Consider the following 20,276-nt stretch of genomic DNA (forward strand, 5'->3'; position numbering starts at 1 on the left):
CACACGACCCAAAAGAATCCGACAACTTCCTCGAGGTGGCCGGGCACCCGTGTCTTCTACAGCAGACCATCTGGATGTCTGGGGATCTCCGACTCGATACAGTTCTTAAAGGAGCAACTCGCCACTTACTCAGGGGTCCCCAAGTCAGTGGGCTGTGACGTCAGCCATGACTTCTTTCTCACATCCGAAATCTTAGTAGGAGCCAAGTGACTCCGCGAGCGACACTTGAGCCCACGTGTGACCTCTCTTCCCAAACCCTCTCACGTCAAAAGGCCAGTTTGGGCGGCTTCCCCTCTGACAGTCGGAGTGGGACGCAGACTGTCCCCTCAAAGCCAGCAGACGCCAGAAGCACCGTCCAAGCCTGTGGCACGGAGCACGGGCCAGCATGGCTTCCCCTGGGACTTCTGTCCCACCGTAGCAGGAGTCTACGGCCGCAGCCTTCAGGGACCAGAGCAGGGCTTCACAAAGTTAAACAAAAGCCTGTGGGCACTAGGCAGGTGATACAAATGACCAACACGGGTCACACAGGGACCAGGAATTTGTTGCCGACATTCAAAACTCATGTTTTGTCTAAAACATTTTAAAACATTAAATTTTATCTAAAAATTCAGCTTGCTGGTTTTCTCTTAAAAGAGCAGAGCATGTGGGAACCTTTGGCCTATATTCTAGCATGGAAATAAACAGCTACAGGCAAGCAGGGGCCATCCTCCAGAAAGGCATGCTTTTTTCCAGTTTGCCACAGACCTTGCACCTCCTCTCTGAATTACTCCGGATGCAATTCAGTCATTTGTTACTTGCTTGGGCCATGGTGTCCTCACAACTTGATTTGCTGGGACAGTCCCAGTTCAGGCCTGTGGTCCTCATTAACAGCACCCCCTATACTCTTAAGTGCCCAGTTTGGGCAGTAAATCATATGGTCACCCTAGGCATAATACACAATAATACACAAGCCATCCCCAATTGCGCGCTCTCTCCCCCCCTCCCCCTCACACACACACATACACACACACACACACACACACACACACACACACACCACACGACCACTGAATTCACACAACCACGTGTCAAGCACAGAACCCTGTTATAAAGTGATTTTATTAAATTGATTTGGACATACTGTAGGTCAAATAATATTTTCCGAAGATAACAATTATGGACTTTAAAGCTCGACATAAAATTAGTAGCTTCAAAAGTGTTAGTCATATCCCCCAGCAACAGCATGATAAAATAATTCAACTATGTAGAAATATAGAACTCTAGGACTAGCTGGAAACTCGGAAATCATTTAGCCTAATGTCCTCATTTCGTGAGAAAACCAGACTCCACGATTAGGCGATTTGCCCAAGCTCACACACCTAATAGTAATAAAGCTAGAAATCAAACTGATTTTTCCTAAAACTAAAATCCTACCGATGATATTTCAGCTGTCTCTCTACCAACTAAAAGTCTAGGCGGCTCTCTAACACCGCAGCCTACCGCGACATGGACAAGGGTAAGACACTACAGTAAATCGTAGTCGAGGGCATCAGGCCTGGAAGAGGCTTCCCCCAGTGACTCGGCTGGCCCTCTCCTGGGAAAGGAGGACGCACAGGAGGAGGGACTTCCCAAAGGCTGTGAACAGAGCTATCTGGATGAAAATCCAAACAGGGATACGTTTACCCCCGAACCCCATCTCTAGTTTCATGGCCCACCCACTAAGTTATGTGCTCCTTTTAAATCTCCTTTATGCCTTGAGGTTTTAGTTACACAAAAACCCCTTCCAGTCAAACAGAAAAACTTAATTCAAATATGAAGAGAAAATCAAGCTTTGTTTCAATATTTTGACGACTGTTTTGGGTAGTTCATTTCCCAACCTCTTAAGACAGTTGACAGACACTGTGAACCTGCTCACCCATTTCAGAGCTTCAAAGACCCTTAACTTCCCCCAAAGACTTCCTGAGCATAAGGACTACATGTGGGAAATCAATGGAAACAGGAATGAGAAGAGAAACAAAGTTAAAAATTAGGTGCTTTTTGTTCTCGTCATTGGGGACTTTTGGTCTTCTAAACATTCCTTGAGTCCTTCCACATGAGTTTTTAATATCAATCTAGCCACAAAAAAAAAAAAAAAAAAAAAAAAAAAAAAAAAAAAGAGCAAGAACAAGAAGGAGAAAAGAAAAAAGGGCCTATAAACGTCAGAATACTGAGCAACTCAGCATCTCCCCCCTCCCCGCTGCTCGCTCCGCTCCAGCGCCCAGCCGCCTTCCACTCCACAGACGCGGGCGCGGTGGCGGGGCTGGCCGGCCAGTGCCTCCAGCCTTGCACGCTCACTCCAATGCCACCCTCAGAAAGGCCTTCCCTGACTGCCGTCTAATGATGCCCCACCCCCACCCACCCCCACTCTAAATCATCACCCTAGTTTATTTTCTTCATAGCACTTAATCACTATCTCAAACTACATTATGTATTTGCTTACTTGCGTATCGTCTCCTCCACCAGAAGTAAACTCCATGAGAGTAGGGCCCTTGTCTGTCTTACTCAGTGGTATTCCCAGCACCTAGCACAGTGCCTGGCACATAGGAGGTGTTCAATAAATACTTGTTGAATGAACGAAGAAAGGAAAGGAGAGAGTAACATAGACACTCATGCCTAAAAATGAATGGATACATAATCCTCAGTGAAGGTACTGAGGACTCCTACACATTATTGCCCAAAATTACAGAGACTAAACATTATTCGTGACTCCTTCCAACCATCCACTTCTCCTATGGTCTCCCCTAGCTAGTAAGGAGCTCCATGTGTTACAAGAGGAGCCCGAGAGGGCAATTCTGGATGGAGAAAAGTTCTAACTTCGCTTGCTTGCTTCTTCCTATTTACATTCAGCTATTTCCAAAAAAAAAAAAAAAAAAAAAAATTCAAGTTAAAAATATGTGATGAAACCACTAGAAAATTAGGTCTAACATAGAGACACAGTGATTAGCAGAATCCACAAGAATTTTTTTGAAAAGTTCAAGAAAATAAGTTCAAGGGCATGTATGTCTGCCAATGATTTCGCTGACAGGCCAGTGAATGGAAATTATGAGTCACCTAAAATCTAAAATGAAATTTAATGCCATCTAGGAAGGGGTGGATATATATGGGTGTTTTGAGGACACACAGGTAAAGTGGGTTCAGAAATAATGGGATATATGGAAAGATATGTAGGGGCTGAATCAAGTGAGAACCTCAGAAATACCAGAACACTATCTTAGTGGGAGCTGTCCATTTTCAAATGCATTCATTAACCAGTGTGTTTGAATCAAGAGAAGGAAGGGCATGAGCTCCCGAAGGGGGAATCACCGGGATAACTTTTAAGGAAAGCATAGACAGAGGGTGACTCAGGAGGCTGGGCAATGATCACGGTTTCCTGTGTAGTATTTCCAAGTACTGAGGCATCATGCCCAAATCCCAGGAAACACACACCCATGACTGGGACCTCACAGCCCGTCTGGGGCAGACACTCAGAGGGATTCCAGATTCAAAGTCAAGTTGTGGAACATACTTGGCATGAATCCAAAAAACAAAACAAACAAACAAACAAAAACCAGAAAAACCAACCTCACATATGCCTCTTCAAAAAGAATGTCCTGCTGGGGCTTGCTGTAAAAATTTCTTGGGTCAATGTAGGTATTTACAGGGTTTCCTTCCTAGTGGCACTTATGGGTTTTAAGAATTTTAACTGTTAGCAAAACACTCTATATAACTGATATTTTGAGATGGTTTCTCTCCTTTGTGTGTACTCTCTGGTGAATGCAGAGGCTGGTGCTCTGACTAAAGGCTTTCCCACACTCATCACATTTAAAAGGTTTCTCCCCAGTGTGCACTCTCTGGTGGATGCAGAGGCTTGAGCTCTGGCTGAAGGCCTTCCCACACCCACAACATCTATAGGGTTTCTCCCCAGTGTGCACCCTCTGATGGATGCAGAGGCTCGAACTCTGGCTGAAGGCCTTCCCGCACTCGTAACATTTATAGGGTTTCTCTCCTGTGTGAACTCTCTGATGCATGCAGAGGCTAGAAGTATGCCTGAAGGCCTTCCCACACTCTTCACATTTAAAGGGTTTCTCGCCCGTGTGGACTCTCTGATGCATGCAAAGATTTGAACTATTACTAAAGCCCCTTCCACACTCACTACAGACATAGGGCTTCTCACCTGTATGAACTCTCATGTGAATTTGAAGATGTGAGCTCCAATTGAAGGCTTTGCCACACTCATAGCATTTATAGGGCTTCTCCACTGTGTGGATTTTCTTATGTCTGTTAAGTTTTGTTGTAGTACTGAAATCCTTACCGCAATCATCACATTTATAGACCTTCTCTCCTGTGTGGTCTCTCCAATGAATATGAAGTTCTGATATATGAAAGAAACCCTTATCACACTTATCACATTTATGGGGCTTCTCAGCAGTGTGGATTTTCTGATGCATAAAAAGATCTGCTCTCTCAGAGAAAAATTCCCTACACATGGGGCACTTGTAGATCATTTTTCCTATTTGGTATCGTGATTTAGAGGAGGAAATTTCCTTACGACTACTATAGCTGAAGGATTGCTATTTCATAGAGTCTCTTATTTGGCCATCCTGGCAGTTTATCTCAGGCTTGCTCTGTTCGGTAGGGCTATGGTTGGCCTAAGCTTCTCCCTGCCCGTCTTTCTATGGAAGGTTTCTTCCTGCATAGTGCTCCTCACTCAGTATTATTACTGATCATAAAGTGACATTTACTCCCACATGAATTCTGTAACTCATGAACACAGAACTTTCCTTCAGATCCTGAGTTGTCAACATTCCAAGGGGCTCCCAAGGTGCAAACCTCTGCGTTTTTAAGCCCCCAGAATCTTCTTCTTGTAGAACAATCTCGTACTTCCCACTTCTAGAAAAAGGACCGCACAGTGTCCCCTGTGGTGGAGGGTGAGATACTGAGTGTTGATCTCGATCCCCTGTAGCCTCCCCGTGAAGAGTCAGTATGACGTTCTGCCTCCTACACATCAGACAGAAGCCTTCCCAGGAAGCAAGCTCCTTGGGTTCCACGTGTGCCAATCCTTCCTTCTGGGGATTCCCTACGTGGGTATCACTCCAGTCTCCTGTAATGAAAACATAAGCAAATACATTGAAAATGCCTCTTTTCCAGCAAATGCTATTGGTTCCATAATTAATTTCATATAAATGTGACACAGTAATACAGACCTTTTTTGATCTCGAGGAAGAAGCTCTCTTATCTTCCAGAGAGATGTATCTCTTAGATTTGCAGGTCTGAAGAAGAGAATTTGTAGATATCATGCTCCTGTTCATAGCCCAAGTATATATAATCCACTTACAACCACTTATTGTAATTATCTAAACATCATCAAGGGAATATTATTGAAAAAGAAAAGAAATCCTCAGAAGACCTGAATGTGAGAAGCAGCTGTCTTGCATAAAGGAGCAAGAAGGAAAACTATCTCCACTTTGAACTTCAGAAAGGACAATGCTGCTTTAGACCTAAAACATCAGATTTGAGTAGCCTTCTGGCCTACAGGAAGAATAAATATATGACAAAGTGGTATCGAATGCCATTCCCTTGTTTAATTGTCCTCACTGGTTTCCTGATGTAATTAAAATCCAAACCTTTAAGTGAATACCCAAGGCCCTGCGTGACCTTACCTCCAACTCTCCCCCACACCTCGCTGTGCTTTCTATTTCAGTTCGCAACACCCCAAGCTAGTGCCTGAAATGCTTTCTGCCCGACCTTGTGTGGGCCTTGCTGTGTCAGCTGCCCCTCCCTTACCTAAAGAAGGCCCCTTGCTGAGACTCTCTAATTTTTACCTCTTGTTTGATTCCTTCAAAGCACATATAACTTGTCATTTTCTCACTGTTCCTTGGTTTTTGATAGATCTCCTGTACTAAGATGTAAATGCCATGAGGGAGGAACTGTGTGTGCTGCTCACTGTTACATTCTGGTGAAGGGGAGGTGTTCAATTCATACGTGCTGCATATGCATCTATGGAATATTTCCCAACACCCTCTCGTCCCCCAACAGGCATATCTTGCCTCATTCTGGTACAGCAGATAAAGGCACATTTCCCAGGGCCTTATTACCAGTCTTTTGATGACCAACATGGGACAAAATATACAACAAACAGAATGATCAGGAAACAAAGAAAACAGATCCCAAAATATTCTATCTGAACTCTGAACTCCTGTGAGGTGTAGGACCATGTTTTACCAATCTTTTCACCCCCTGTAATCTATAGTCAGTAAGTGACACTTCAATTAATTCATTAAATGAAATCAACGGATCTTCTTGAACACTTTCAATAATATGCTCCATACAAAGACAGGGCGACGGGCAAATGAAGAGATGTCTTTAACAATAAAATGGCAAAATAAATTGGACTGCTTGTAAGTGGATTTTGAAGTTGAACTAATTTCAGCAAAAATATAGCCAACGGCTGGACAAATTAGATATGCATCTACCCTCTGTTCTGTAACACATACTTCCATCCCCAGATATATTGGTAAAAGCAGGAAGTGACTGATGTCCCAGGTTACTCAGTGAGGCAATACCTGACACGGCAAAACTGCAGACAACCCATGGCCTATGCACAGCCCACCGGTCCAACGAACTCTAGTTAATCCTCACAATAAAATGCTGCTTGGCTGTTCAAAAAGAGGAACGAGGAAGAACACGATGCACTGAGACAGAGCAGACCCCGGTCATGCTGTTTCATGAACAAAGCAAGACACAGAAGGGTATATATAATACGCTGACTTTTGTGCCAAGCAAGGATGTAAATGCGGACGTGTGTTTGTTTACATCATGTACAAAAATTAACAGGGAAGATAACACAAAACCGAAGGTAAGCAGTTATCTGTGGAGAGGAAGGAGACAAAGACGAAGTCAAACGTTTCCAAACATACCTTATCATGTCGTTTCAGCTTTGGAAACATGTTTATATATATTCCAAAAATAAACTAAGTCCAAAAAAAGGAAAACAATCCCTAAAATTTTAAAACAAAAAGAATGACTTTTCAAGTCGGTAACATCCACACTTAGTGTGCTGTACTCAGAGGGACATGCTCTGTCAACAAACGAAGCCGCAAAGAAATCAAACTTCTTTCAGTAGTTTGTTAGTTGTAACAACACTGGTGTGTCGTTTACACTGGTGTATAAATTAGGATCATACAAGTAAGGAATTTTGCGATTGTTGTGAGGAACCAAGATTCAATGTTAAGATAAACCAGATACAAACGTAAAACCAAAGTTAAGGAAAAAATTGTACAACATAAAATTTATCAGTTTGAATTCATGTCTTTTCTAGCTTTATCCACCAGAAAGACCTAGAAGCAGTGACAATCAACAGCAAAATACCCTTCTCCACCAAAAGGCACAGGGATCCCTAGAGGAACAGCTGATTTCAAGGCCAGAGCATTTTACAAAATGAGGCTGGGACATCCTGTTATGCCAGAAAGCAAGAGACTCATGCCAAAGGAACAACAATGCCAATTTATGAAGAGACTCCCACTGGCCAAAAATGGGACAACTGAGCATCCAAAAAGGAATAATGAATGCAATCTACTGAAACAAATTAAATATACAAAAGTTCACAAGTTTACACTGATTTCAGGGGTGGGGAATGGGGGTGGCGGGGAGCAGAGAGACAAAGACAGGGACAGACAGAGACAGAGATTCAAGGCACTGAGCAAAACTGGAAGTAACTAGGGCACCAACTTTTTACCCTAAAAACTGGCAATTAAAAGGAAAGAACTGTGCGTCCATCCTATCTTTCCTCTGTGAACTATCTTTTGAGGTCATGTGACAACCCAGCTAGGAAATGCATAACCCTAATGAAATACCTGACCGTGACCAGAAACTCGACATTGCGAGGATCGGGCTGTCATCACCTAAACCCACTCATCAATCTTAGCACCACTCAAAGAGGAGCAAGCAGACCTGTGTGTAGCCCTGCATGTGACTGACAGGAAACACAGGAAACACACAGCATCGCTTGGGAACATTCTTGCTGAAAGATTGAACTGGTACGTAACCCAGACTTTAAACATCATTTTTATATAAAGGTACGAGAAGAAATGGCAGAAAGCAAGCAGAAAAATACCAAAATAGGAGCCAGTCCACAGGACGGCCAACAAGTACATGCCCTGGAAATGGGGAGCGGTGGGGGGAGCTGCTCGAGACGCAGGCCTAAACAGACACAAGGCCTAACAATGCAATGTAATATGAGGACCTTCTTTGGAATCTGATTCAAATGAACCAGCTGCTGAAAGGAGACAACGAAGGAAACATGATGAGGAATGGGGTATCAGATTATACAAGGAACACGGCCAACTGTGTTAGGTGTCTCACTGCCCCTATAGTCGTGCAAATGGCAGTGTCTTCAAAGATGTACAGTGGAGCTTGCAGGAATGTAGTGACATGATGTCGGAGAGGAGTCTTCAAATGCTTCAGCAAACAAACAAACAAAAAAAAAACAGTAAAAAAGGACAGATAATTGGGGCGTCTGGGTGGCTGAGTCGGTTAAGCGTCCGCCTTCGACTCAGGTCATGATCTCACAGTTCATGAGTTAGAGCCCCGCGCCGGGCTCTGTGCTGACAGCTTAGAGCCTGGAGCCTGCTTCGGATTCTGCATCTCCCTCTCTCTCTGCCCCTCCCCTGCTCACGCTCTGTCTCTCAAAAATAAAAATGTTAAAAAAAAAAAAAAAGGACAGATAAGGCATACGTGGCAAAATCACTGTAACTGTTGAATCTAGGTAATGGATACATGATGATGGATAAATGATAAGTACAATGTTATACCCGTGTATTTGAAAATTTTTATGACAAAAAATCAGTTAATGCAGAGAAGACATTCGTTTCCTGCTCCTGCTGCAGCAAGAAACCAATCCCAGAACCAGAAACAACTAAACGAATATGATTCCCCCGAAGAGCTGACTTCCCCAACCAACCCTGAGCGTGAGAAAATGTGCGTAGTACTGCATGTACCCCGAGAGAGAGGCGTCTGTGGCTTCAGGGCAGGAAGACAAGGCACACTGCCACATCCTGCCCTCTGTCCCTCACCGGCTGGCCTGGACACCGTGTGGCTCTCCTGACTTGGAAACAGAAGTAGTGAGGGTCGGGACGCCCATCGGAACTAACTGCTCAGAAGGCGGAATCTCCACACCAAAGCTCAGGCACATGAAATTCCTGCCTGAACTCCACCAGAGTTTCCCTCGAGGAGGAATCAGGCACCCCTCTCTCCAGGCAGAAATGCTTAGACATACCTGCAAGTCTTACCACGTGGGGCGGGGGCAGGGCTAGCTACATTCTTTAGGAAAAAGAGAAAAAAAGATAAAGCAAGAAGAACTCCAACCAATCTTCCATGTGACGAACCAATGAACAGAAGGACAAACAACACAAAAAGCCTCCCCGCCATAAACTTTCCTAACCACCACCTGCCCCACTGCATCTGTACATACAAAGGAGACTAGAAAGCAAGATAGCAAATACGAGCTAAAAAAATCCTACAGATCCCAAATCACACGCTCCCAAGATTCTCTCACTTAAGACACGTCTCATATCCAACGTCCCGTCCCGTAAGAGCGCTGAAGGGGACAGCCGACAGGACTGCGGGACCACCTTTCCGACCACAGGAGGAAGGAGCCTTGCCCTGAGGTCACCTGACACTGCCCAGGGCAATGTTCAGTCTCTCCACACGAGACCTCAGGAGAGCCCCCAGCAGTCTGGGGGTTCAACCCACAGTGGGCAAGAACTGCTCAAACAGGAAGTTAGAGTTCAGCTGAGAACTGAGAGAAAAACTGCTTAAATTTAGCCCATGTGCCCCCAACCCCCACCGTCTGTGAAAAAGGGCCCTCCCTCTATCCATTGAAATCTCTGCCTCATCTAAACATTGTGACACCAAGCAACACCCAAATCAGCACTGACCTCTCAGTACCGCTAAAAATGAGGGATCAGCAAGCCAACACCACCCGATGCTTGAGACGCCAGAGGTTAAAAAGGAGTCTCTGGGTGCTGGCCCGGGAAGGGCCACCTGGAGGTGGAGGCGCGGGATTCACAGCTAGGAGATCAGGGCTATGGCCCCTCTGAGGGCTGCTCAGGACAAGCACTCTCCATCCCAGACCAAGAGGCAATGCTAAAACTCCACCACAGTCTGGAAGCTGTGGAAGACACACTGGGCCCACCCCACCCCCCGGCCTTCATTTTCCTTGCAGGCAGACACGCCCGTTGGGGAAGGGGCCCCCTCTGTCACACCTGCAGGGGGCAAACGTCAAGAGTCCAAACAGAGCAAGGACACCGATTTCCCTCCAAAACTTGAGCCAGAGTCTGATGCAGAACGTACACATAAGAGCCTCTCGGCCCTAGGAGGTGCTCAGGATGCTGTGCTAGGAGGCGTGGATGTGGATTTTGAAAACCTGATTAAACACACTTTTGCATGTACTTTTTACATATATTGCTCTTTTACACGGCCAACCAAAAAATACGACTTTGCCTGGGAAAAAAGTACACTAGTTTTTCACGAATTTCTTGTTTAAATGATTCTACAGTTGCAAACCAGGAACTCAGAGCAGAAGGACCCTGTCTTCACAGGGCAGGTGCTGCAGAACAGAGATGCCGAGGAGTACAACACGTGGAGAGACGGCATCCCACAGGGGCCCGCTGTGCTGGGACGACGGAGGTATCAGAAGAATGCCAACCACGGAGGGGGAGGTCGGGAAACTGTGACCGATGTTCCAGAAAGCTGGATCACACTCAGTATAATCTAGACATGAGATCAAGACTAACCACCCTGATTCAGCAGGGGAGAAAAATCCAGTTACACTCCTACAGGAATAAGAAGCCAAACGCTGCGAAACACTTCGCGGCGCGATTCTGACGGAGATGGACTGTGATACGGGAAGACAAAGGCACCCGTCCCGGGCCTGGCACCACTGACAGAGAAGAGAAAACCACTGCAGAGCCACTGAATCCTCCCAGCCAGACCTGTGAAGAAACAGGCTTGCGGAAGGGCATGCCATTGGACACAAGACCACACCCAGGGAGACCGGGGACCATGTCTTGTTGGCACCGACGACAGACGAGAGGTGGGGGCTGCTGAGGGAGAAGAAGGTTTGGTGTAGGGACAGGACAGTAATGCCTTTCAAAAGACTGGGGATAGAAGATGCAGGGCAGATGCTGTGTGAACAAAGTCCCACCAAAGGAATGAAAGGGATTTAGAAGTGTGTTTCCACTTAGTCTTAGGACACCAGGCGAGTAAGTCACCTAACGTGATTTTGCATCTATTTCCTTTGAAAATAATCAGGATGATGCAGGTGTACTGGCCTATCACAAAAAGACGTTTTGTATGCTATCAGTCGGCCATGATGTAAAAGAGCATGCTTTGGAGACTCAAGGACACACATCTGTACGACGTACTTTCTTCCTTTCTGAAATGCAGGCTGCGCAAGTGCTCACGTCGTCAGTAAGATGCCGATACTCACGTGAACCTGGAGTCGCCCGCAGAACCTCTAACTCAGTGGATAAACTGGCTTCTCATGCGAACAAAGACGCAAGGGAGTACATAAAGCAAGAATAGCAACGTATGATGATAGGGTTTGAACCTGGATGAAGGGTACACAGAAGTACATTTTGTTACTTCCTCTACTTTTGAGTTAATCTGAAATTTTCCGTAACAGAAAGAAAAGCGGTAAGCCTCTGCCCAGGAGATCCCTGTAGTGAAGGCGGAAAGAGATTCAGGAGAAAGATACACACCGGCAACCAGCACTCTGAATCACAGAGCTAAAGAAACTTTGCCTGCACAGGCATCACGGAGCCAGGCAAACTCGGGCACATCACTACACGGATGGGGACCTAGGACACAAATGCGGTGACAGCAGCTGACGTGTCTTCAGTGAAACCCTATCATGTGACCACCACACCCTGCCCTTCCAGCTTTCTGACTCTGCTAATCTGACGGAACCTTTCCTTTGTTCCCACAGGACCTCCAGTCTGCTTTTAATCGTTTTCTGTCCCGCTAACGAGACCCTGTCTGCCTTTCTGTCCCACTTCCTTTCCTGGCGCAGACTCTGCAGCCCCACCCCCTCACCGGCCACCCTCCTCCTCCATCACGGTTCCGAGGCCGTACCTCGTTTCTGTCATCACCAGTAACTGCACCGTCTCCAAAGTCTGTTCAACAGCAAGCCACCCTCTGGCCGCCTGGTGCTTCGTCCCCTGCCGGCTCCGACTCCAGCAGTCTTTCGCCCGCAGACTCACAAGCAATAACCTTTCCTCTTCTCCTGTCACCCGCTCACTCCACTTCCGTCCATCAGGAGAACGCCTCTTCCTCGCTCACCGTTAACTCTCTTGTCACCTTCTCCCTGTCACACCATTTTAAATAACACCCCGACCTTACTTAAATCCAATTCTCCACCTATCCATACGGGCACCCAAAGCAGCCGAATGACGCCAGGCTTTCCTGAATTCACGATGACAAACCTCGGGTGGGCACCAGGCCTCCACAAATTCTTCTGAAAGCCTTCGGTACACGCTTTCCAGGATTTTCAGTTGCCGCTTTGCAGTCACGACAGCAACGTCCCCAGTGTCCTCCTTTCTCCTCGAATCTCCTGGATCCCCTCCACCTCCCTCTCTCGGGGCTGGTAACCTGCCAAGGTAACGTATTGAGAAAACAGGAACAACGTGACGACAGCGTCCTCACTCTCCCACAGGCCGCATCTACACCTGTGCGCTCTGCCTCCTTCCTCCTCCTTCCTGCTCCTCACGGGCCAGTCCTGCCACGTGTGTCCCATCAGCACTTCTGAGGCCTCCTCAAAATCAAATCCTGCAATGACTCTCCGTGTCATCAACAGTTCTGTCCCACTTGCTGGTCCGTCCCATACAAACATGTTCTCTGCCCCTCCTTCCTCAAACAGACTTCTTTGGATCCCACAGCCCCGCCCCACCTATCCGCCCAAATACCTGCTCTCCTGCACAGCAAAACTCCCCGAGAGCTTCGTGCGTCACATTCTCTCCGCCAGGCGTCTGTCTCTACCCTCACTGAAAACCACTCTTATCCAGGCTGTTGTGATCTTCACACCGCCAAACCCAACGGGCACTGTCCTCGTCCACCAGACGGGACCATACGACACACCTCCTGTCCGTGGCCTGCACTAATGTCCCCTCCTTGTCAGCCACCCTGCTCCCTCATGAGCCCCTCCGTGTTTCCTTTGCTGGACACTCCTCTTCTGCTGGACTTCTAAATGTTGGGGTGCCTCGGGGCTCCAACGGGGGCCCCCCTTCTTTTCCAGATCTATAACCTCTCTCCAAGTAATCTCACCCAGTCACATGGCCTAAGACACCATCTTTTTTTTTTTTTTTTTTTTCCAATGTTTATTCATTTTTGGGACAGAGAGAGACAGAGCATGAACGGGGGAGGGGCAGAGACAGAGGGAGACACAGAATCGGAAACAGGCTCCAGGCTCTGAGCCATCAGCCCAGAGCCCGACGCGGGGCTCGAACCCACGGACCGCGAGATCGTGACCTGGCTGAAGTCGGACGCTTAACCGACTGCGCCACCCAGGCGCCCCCTCCCACTGCTCTTTAAAACGCATGCTCCTTTCACCGGGGCACACGGGGGACACCCAGTCTCACCACCACATCCTCTTGCACACCACACACCACCTCACTCGTCCCCTTTCCAGTCTTCAAACTCACCAAGCCTGATCCCCCTCAGCACCTCAAACACTCCCCTGCCCACGCGTCTCCCTGATCCCCCTCGAGCTGGCATCTTCTCAGCAGTGAGAGCGTCGGCGGGGCCTTCTCAGAGGGCGGCTCCATTAACCAATTTAGACTGATTCGCCTCCTACCCTGCAGCACATCATTCTGCTGGGTTTTCTCACTTTCCCTCATGGACAACCGCCCGAGTTAGTCTGTGTATGTAGGGATGCATTTCCTTGTTTGCTGTCTTCCCCTCCCTGCCTCTTAAATGCCAGCTCCAACCAGCAAGAACAGCAGAGAGCCAGTGAATTTAGAGGACATCTAAGACTCCTTCGTCTCTGTCTTCCACAGGTCACCAAGCAACAGATGTTTACTGAGCGTGTGTGCCCTCAACACAAACACACCTAGTCTCTCCCTGTGCGGAAATGACCATCTAATGGGGAAACAGACATCATCAAAGATGTCCACAAGAAAACGTAAAACCCAAACTATGCTAAGTGCCACGAAGCAGCCCTGGGTGGCGCTCGGGGAGCCCATGACTCCAAGGGCAGTGGGGCCCACCTGGTCAGGAGGGTCGGGGAAGACTGCCCTGAAGAAGCAAGAGTTGGAGCTCAGATCTACAGGAGACACTCAACCTGAAGGCACAGCATCCGCCAACAGACCATGGGAGGGAGCAAGGCATCTAGGAGAGAAAAGGGGCCCAGAGGGGACACTGTGCATGGTGAGAAAGGGGAGATGGCGCTGAAGTCGTGGGGCTTGATCTTTACTCTAAGGGCAACGGAAAGCCACTGAAGTGGTAGTTAGTTTTTGTATATTTTAAAGTGGGAACATCGCTTGCAGTTTAAAAAAAACTTTTTTTTTACATTTATTTATTTTTGAGAGACAGAGTGAGACAGAGTGCGAGCAGGGGAGGGGTAGAGAGAGAAGGAGACACGGAATCCCAAGCAGGCTCCAGGCTCCGAACTGTCAGCACAGAGCCCAACACGGGGCTCCTACCCACGAACCGTGAGATCATGACCAGAGCCCAAGTCAGATGCTTAACCGACTGAGCCACCCAGGCGCCCCCATCACTTGCATTTTTAAATAGACAACTGTGACTAAAGTAGAGTCAACAGGTGAGAGGAAAGCAGGAGAACAGGAGAACCCGGGGGGCCAACATGTCAGAGGTCACCTTGGGAGGCTGGGTTACAAAGAATGGCAACCTGCACCAAAGCAGCGGTGGAGATAAAAGGAAGTGGATGTTTTTAAGACATACTTAGGATAGAAAAATCAGGAGGCTTGGTGGACGGAACAAATGCGTGAGGGAAGAAGAGATGGCCAGGACGACCGCTCCGTTTTCTGTGTAAACAAGCAGGTGGAGGTGGAGCCACTCATTAAGACAGGAAACTCTAAGAAAGCCTAGGTTTGGAGATGAAGAACAGGACTCTGATTTTTGACATTTGTAAAATATCGAAAAGTAGATGTTGGGGACAGTAGCTCAATGAAAGAAACTGGCACTCGGAGAAGGCGGCAGCACTTGATCAGATACAAATTTGTGCACTATGAACACCGAAGCAGGGGCTGGAATGAGGTCACCTGGGGAGAAGTGGAGTACCTGCCAACATTAAAAGGACATCCTGCATGTCTCCATTCACACAGAGGTCAACACAGGCCAAGTTAATCTATGCCGTCAGGAACAGAGACGGCAGAGGAGCTCCACGTGGAAAGGAGCACAGGGGTTCGGGGGTCCCGGCCACACGGCTGCCTAGGCCGGTCTCTGGTTTACACAGGTGTGTTTATGTCAGGGCTGTGAACACTCATCAAGCTGTCCCCTACAGTTGAGGGCTGTCTGTAGTGATGCTTCCAGGAAAAGTTCAGGAAAGAAACAGAAATGGGAAGAATTCCACTCAAAGGGACAGGCAAAATATGGGAGAAAAGACATCCTGGAAAGGCCCACGGAGACCCAGAAAGGCAGCCTGAGAGGGGGAGGCCAGCCACCCACTGTAGCAGAGGGAGGCAGCAAGACGTGGGAGAGGGTGGGAAGCTGCCAGGTCCCGGCCGACAGGAAGCAAGGTCATGTGCAGAGGAGGGGAGGGCAGGTGGGGGGCTGGAGGGCTTGGGGTTGCACAAGACGGTCTGAAACGGCTGTGTGGAGCGAGCAGAGGGAACACGGGAGGGGCCCGTCCCTCGGGCGCAGCGTGAAGGCCAACAGGCGAGTGTCCGCGGGACTGGGGTTTTGCCAGACGGGAGACGGTCAGAGGGCAAAGTGGCTGTCCACCTGGAAGAGACCGTCACCTCTCCCAATACAAACTTCGGCCTTTGTGCGTTGACAGGGAAGATCATGACCCACGTTCCCGTGTCAACACTTCGACTGAGCCTTGAAGGCTGCCGGAGTACCTGGCAACCCACGGCCTCCGGCCCACCTCGCCCTCACCTCCAGCACAGGCTCCCGAGCCCCCCCCCCCCCCCCCCCCCGGTTTCTCAAGGCAACAGAGAGCCTTGAGTCGGAGCGCTCCGTCCTCTCCCGCCAGCACACCTCACACACCCACACTGCACACTTCTGGCTCGTCCGTCCCCTGTCCCAGCAGGGCCCGCTCACGGCGCATCGCTACCGTTGCTCTCCGGATGCCCTTTTTTGTTTTTTCATCTCGAATGTATTCTCTGAAATTCAGACTGCTGGCTCAGGAAATCTAGTCATTTAAAAATAACTCCATAATTACTCTGTCATAAAGTCAAGTGAAAATTACCTCTTTTCTGGTTTTTGAGAAAATAGAATTACCCAAACTACATAGAAATACAGAAAGAACTACAGAGGTCTTTCTACAGTTTTATGGCTGCAAGACTTCCTACAAAGCATTAAATATAAATAATCCTACTTTCTGGTAGCTGACTCTAATTTGTCAGTTAAATCTATTTCAGCAGAGACCAACCTAACTTCCTATCTAGAACCGGATCTGTCAGAACACGTGGGTTATAGTTTTTTCACTCCAAGGGACAAGGGCACACTTTCTGGGAAGGATAAAAACAAGAATGGGCAAGAAGGTATGTCTATGCTTCCACACTCACCCAAAAATAACCACCACTAACTGCAATGGGTTGAAGTAGCCACGTGATTAATCTTCCTCACATGTCTACAGAGTAGACAACTGTGTCGGGAGGTCTGGAGAAGACTCAACAAAGATGAGCACGAGCTCAGATGATGATGCGCTAGACTAGTAAGTGTGAAATCCAAAGCAACTTCTAGGTCCCTTAATTACTGGGAAGTATGTTATAAGAAGAACCTCACGTTCCCAGTTCCCTATTACGTTCTGGCTCATTCCATGTTTAGTATCTTCTGTGTAGATGACTGCCCCGCCACCCAGAAGCAGGCCTAGAAGACGAGTGCTGACGCAGCCATCCTGGACGCTGAACCTCTAGACATAGGCTCAGAGCGTGCATGTGCACAGGCATACGCTCTACAAACATTTATCTTGTCCCCGGTATTTGTCGGGCACTGGGCTAAGCGCTAGAGGATCCTATGATGAACAGAATAGCCATGGTTTCTGCATTCGTGCGGTTTACAGTCTAGCAGGGGAAGGGGACAGGTCCAGTGTTGCATGACCAGGGCTATCACAGAGGCTCACACCTGCAGACACAGCTGCCTGAACAAGGGGCCTCCTAACTAGTCTCAGCATGACCAGGAAGACTCCAGGAGACTCTCCTTCTAAACGGAAATCCAAAGGACAAACTGAGTTAGCCACAAAGAGCAGGAGGGCAGAGGGTCCCAGCCTAGGGAACAGCTGGTGTCTAGAGATATTCAGCATGACAAACCTTAAGAAGAAGTGGAAGTTCAGCACGTAGAAGGAGAAGACAGGGCAAAAGCAGGAGTCATGCATCAACAGGGTCTTGCAAGCCACAGGAACACTTTAAGTGCTAAGGACTTTTTTTTTTTTTTAGGACTGATTCTTCAGAAAACATAACCTTCACCGTGGCAAGACAGCTGTGCAGTAGTGGTCTTCCCACAACGCTAGAACTCGATCTTAAGAAAAACAGGAAGGCAGGAGACCACCAAAGTTCCTAAGAGTGAAAGAAGGATGGGGTCTGTGCACAGACAGGAGGTGAAGTATGCTAAAGACCCCAGTGGGGGTTGAGACACCAAGTTCCACGAGGACATCAGTGCCTAAGTGGGCTGCTGTGCAGCTGCATTTCTAGTAGGAAGTGAATCCGGCCTCAGCACTCCTCCTGGAAACGCTGTTCAGTTTCTGGAACAGGGAACACTGTCTTCCAACGTGGGTTCCAACAATCACGTAAAGATTCACTTGAAGTCTTCACTGCACTCAACACATCTTCTGCCTCAGAAGCCCACACTGTCAGAATCTCCCTTCCACTGCAACCCAATCAAAACTCAACAGCTAAATCCTCATCTTCTAATTGCAGCACCAAGTGCCGACATTCATTCCAGCATGAACTCATCAACGTCAGCTTGGGACAGCCAGAGCTTTGCAGGAGAAAGTGTACTAGGCTGAATACTGTCTCCCAAAAATCCTTGTCCACTTGCAAACTCAGGGCGTGACCTTATTTGGAAATATGGCCTTTGCAGATGTAATTACTTGAGATGAGGTCACACTGGATCACGGCGGGCCCTGAGTCCAATGACTGGTGTCTTTATAATAGAAAGGAAAGGGAAATTCAGAGAGACACGTGCACACAAGGGCTAGAAAGTAGTGTGGAGATGGGGGCAGAGATTAGACAGATGTGTCCACAAGCCAAGCAATGCCAAAGACGGTTGGCAATCGCCAGAAGCTAGAAGACACAAGAGATTCTTCCCTAGAGCTTTCAGAGGGAGTACGACCCTGCTGACACCTTGATTTCAGACTTCTGGCTTCCACAATAGAATACATTTCTGTTGTTTAAGCCACCCCGTTTGTGGCACACTGTCACAGCCACCGGAAGCTGCAGCCTAGGAAACTACTAGCTCTGGAAACTAACAAGAGAAGGACACGGAATGCTTTCAGTAACATGGCCCCCTCTACTGATCTCTTCAGGCCCCACCTACAATACACACAATAGACATTTATTTATTCCTTTGGGATGCCGAATGGGACATGCTTATTTCACACGGATCCAAGCCCTTTCCACTCTGTAAAAACCTGAGCCATTTCACTTTTGCTCACTTAAGAATAAAAGTTGCATATCTCATTTACATTCTTTTACTCAAGAGATTATATTTCATAGAAAGATCTTAATTTTTCCTTTCCTTTCCAACAGTTCCCTCTTTGCTTCAACTTCCAAAGGAAATAAATCCATAAATGGTATATACAGTCTTCACCTCCCACCAAAAGTCCCTCACACAAACCCACACACACTCCCACTCCCATTCCCTCTCGCTCGCTCTCTCGCTCTCGCAACGCATGCATGCATACACACACACACACACACACACACACACACACACACACACACCCCTGGTGGGAGCGGTGGTGAAGGAGAGTGAGCACAGGTTACATGGTAGACCAACCAGAGTTTAAATTTAGCCTGTATCTATTGTGAGCTTTGTGGCCTCAAGAAGAGCTTCACGCCTTTCTTAGCTCCACCAAATTACAGTTTTGTGTATGATAGGAAAGAATACTTCTCAGAATAAAATTTTAAGGCTCAAAATCAAAGGGAAGTGGGCAGGGATGGAAAAGAATGCTCCATCTGGAAATAAGATAAAATTTAGTCATGAAAGACTTCATAGTTGAAGCATACATAGCTTCTGCCCTGGCCAACGGGTCGCAGGAACCTCTCCTCAGTGCCTGGCCAGTGAGAGAACAAGGCGCATTCCTGCACAACCAAGACAAAGCCTGCCTGTCCGCATGCCACGGAGTGGAACAGTCTGGGGTGCCACACGTTAAGTGCACACAAGACTCCGTCCACTTGGCCACGCCGCTTCCCTTCCCACCGCAACTACGATTTCGACATGTCCCTAAATCAACATAAACCCTGTCAAGGAATCACCCAATAGAGAAGCCTTAATACCATGTGGCCTCTAGGGGGCCGAGAGCATGAAAGAGCTTCGGTCTAACCCTGAAGGCCTGATCACCAGAAAATATTCTAAAAGGAAAAAAAATCCCACTCTTCCTCTACATACATCAAAACCCGTAAAAACCTACCATCAACACAGCAATTTGTTCCTGCGGGCATTCTACCTCCGAGGTCTCAAATCACCAAGCACCTCAGCTCCCTGCGTCCACACGCATCCTCCCCAGCTTCCACCAATCCTTACAATGCTCGGCCCACGTAAAGCCACCTCTTACCCCAAGAAGCAGTAGTTTCTGCCAACTTGTGTTATATTGCAAAATACACACTTTGCAGCTTTTCCACTTACTGTCGGACTTGAAGCAAGTTATCTAAGCCTCAGGCTCAATTTCCTCAAATGTGAAAGAGAAATGACACGTACACTTATATTTCTATCTCTTAGGGTTGTTACGAAAATGAAACAAGACGATGCACGAGCCAGGGCTCAACATCTTTTCTCTTTCCTCAATCTGCCTGCCTGCTGAACGCGCAGGGTTTACACCGCTAACTGGGAGCAGCTCCAGGAACTTGCGGGCAACAGCAGTAACTTCATCACCTCCCAGC

General features: G+C 47.7%; 1 protein-coding gene across 1 annotated transcript in view; it reads right to left on the reverse strand.

Annotated features, from left to right (window-relative positions):
- Window positions 1–1,080: 1,080 nt before the first annotated feature.
- LOC123588354 (translation initiation factor IF-2-like) overlaps window positions 1,081–20,276 on the reverse strand; it is a 44,174-nt gene continuing 24,978 nt past the window's right edge. The window contains exons 4-6 of the mRNA XM_045459202.1: window positions 12,480–12,645; window positions 5,202–5,267; window positions 1,081–5,098 (exon numbers count right to left, since the gene is read on the reverse strand). Coding sequence (XP_045315158.1) covers window positions 5,075–5,098; window positions 5,202–5,267; window positions 12,480–12,645 — 256 coding nt within the window. The 3' untranslated portion in view covers window positions 1,081–5,074. The remainder of the gene's footprint in view (window positions 5,099–5,201; window positions 5,268–12,479; window positions 12,646–20,276) is intronic.

This window comes from Leopardus geoffroyi, chromosome D3, assembly GCF_018350155.1.
Source record: "Leopardus geoffroyi isolate Oge1 chromosome D3, O.geoffroyi_Oge1_pat1.0, whole genome shotgun sequence".
NCBI classification, from domain to species: Eukaryota; Metazoa; Chordata; class Mammalia; order Carnivora; family Felidae; genus Leopardus; species Leopardus geoffroyi.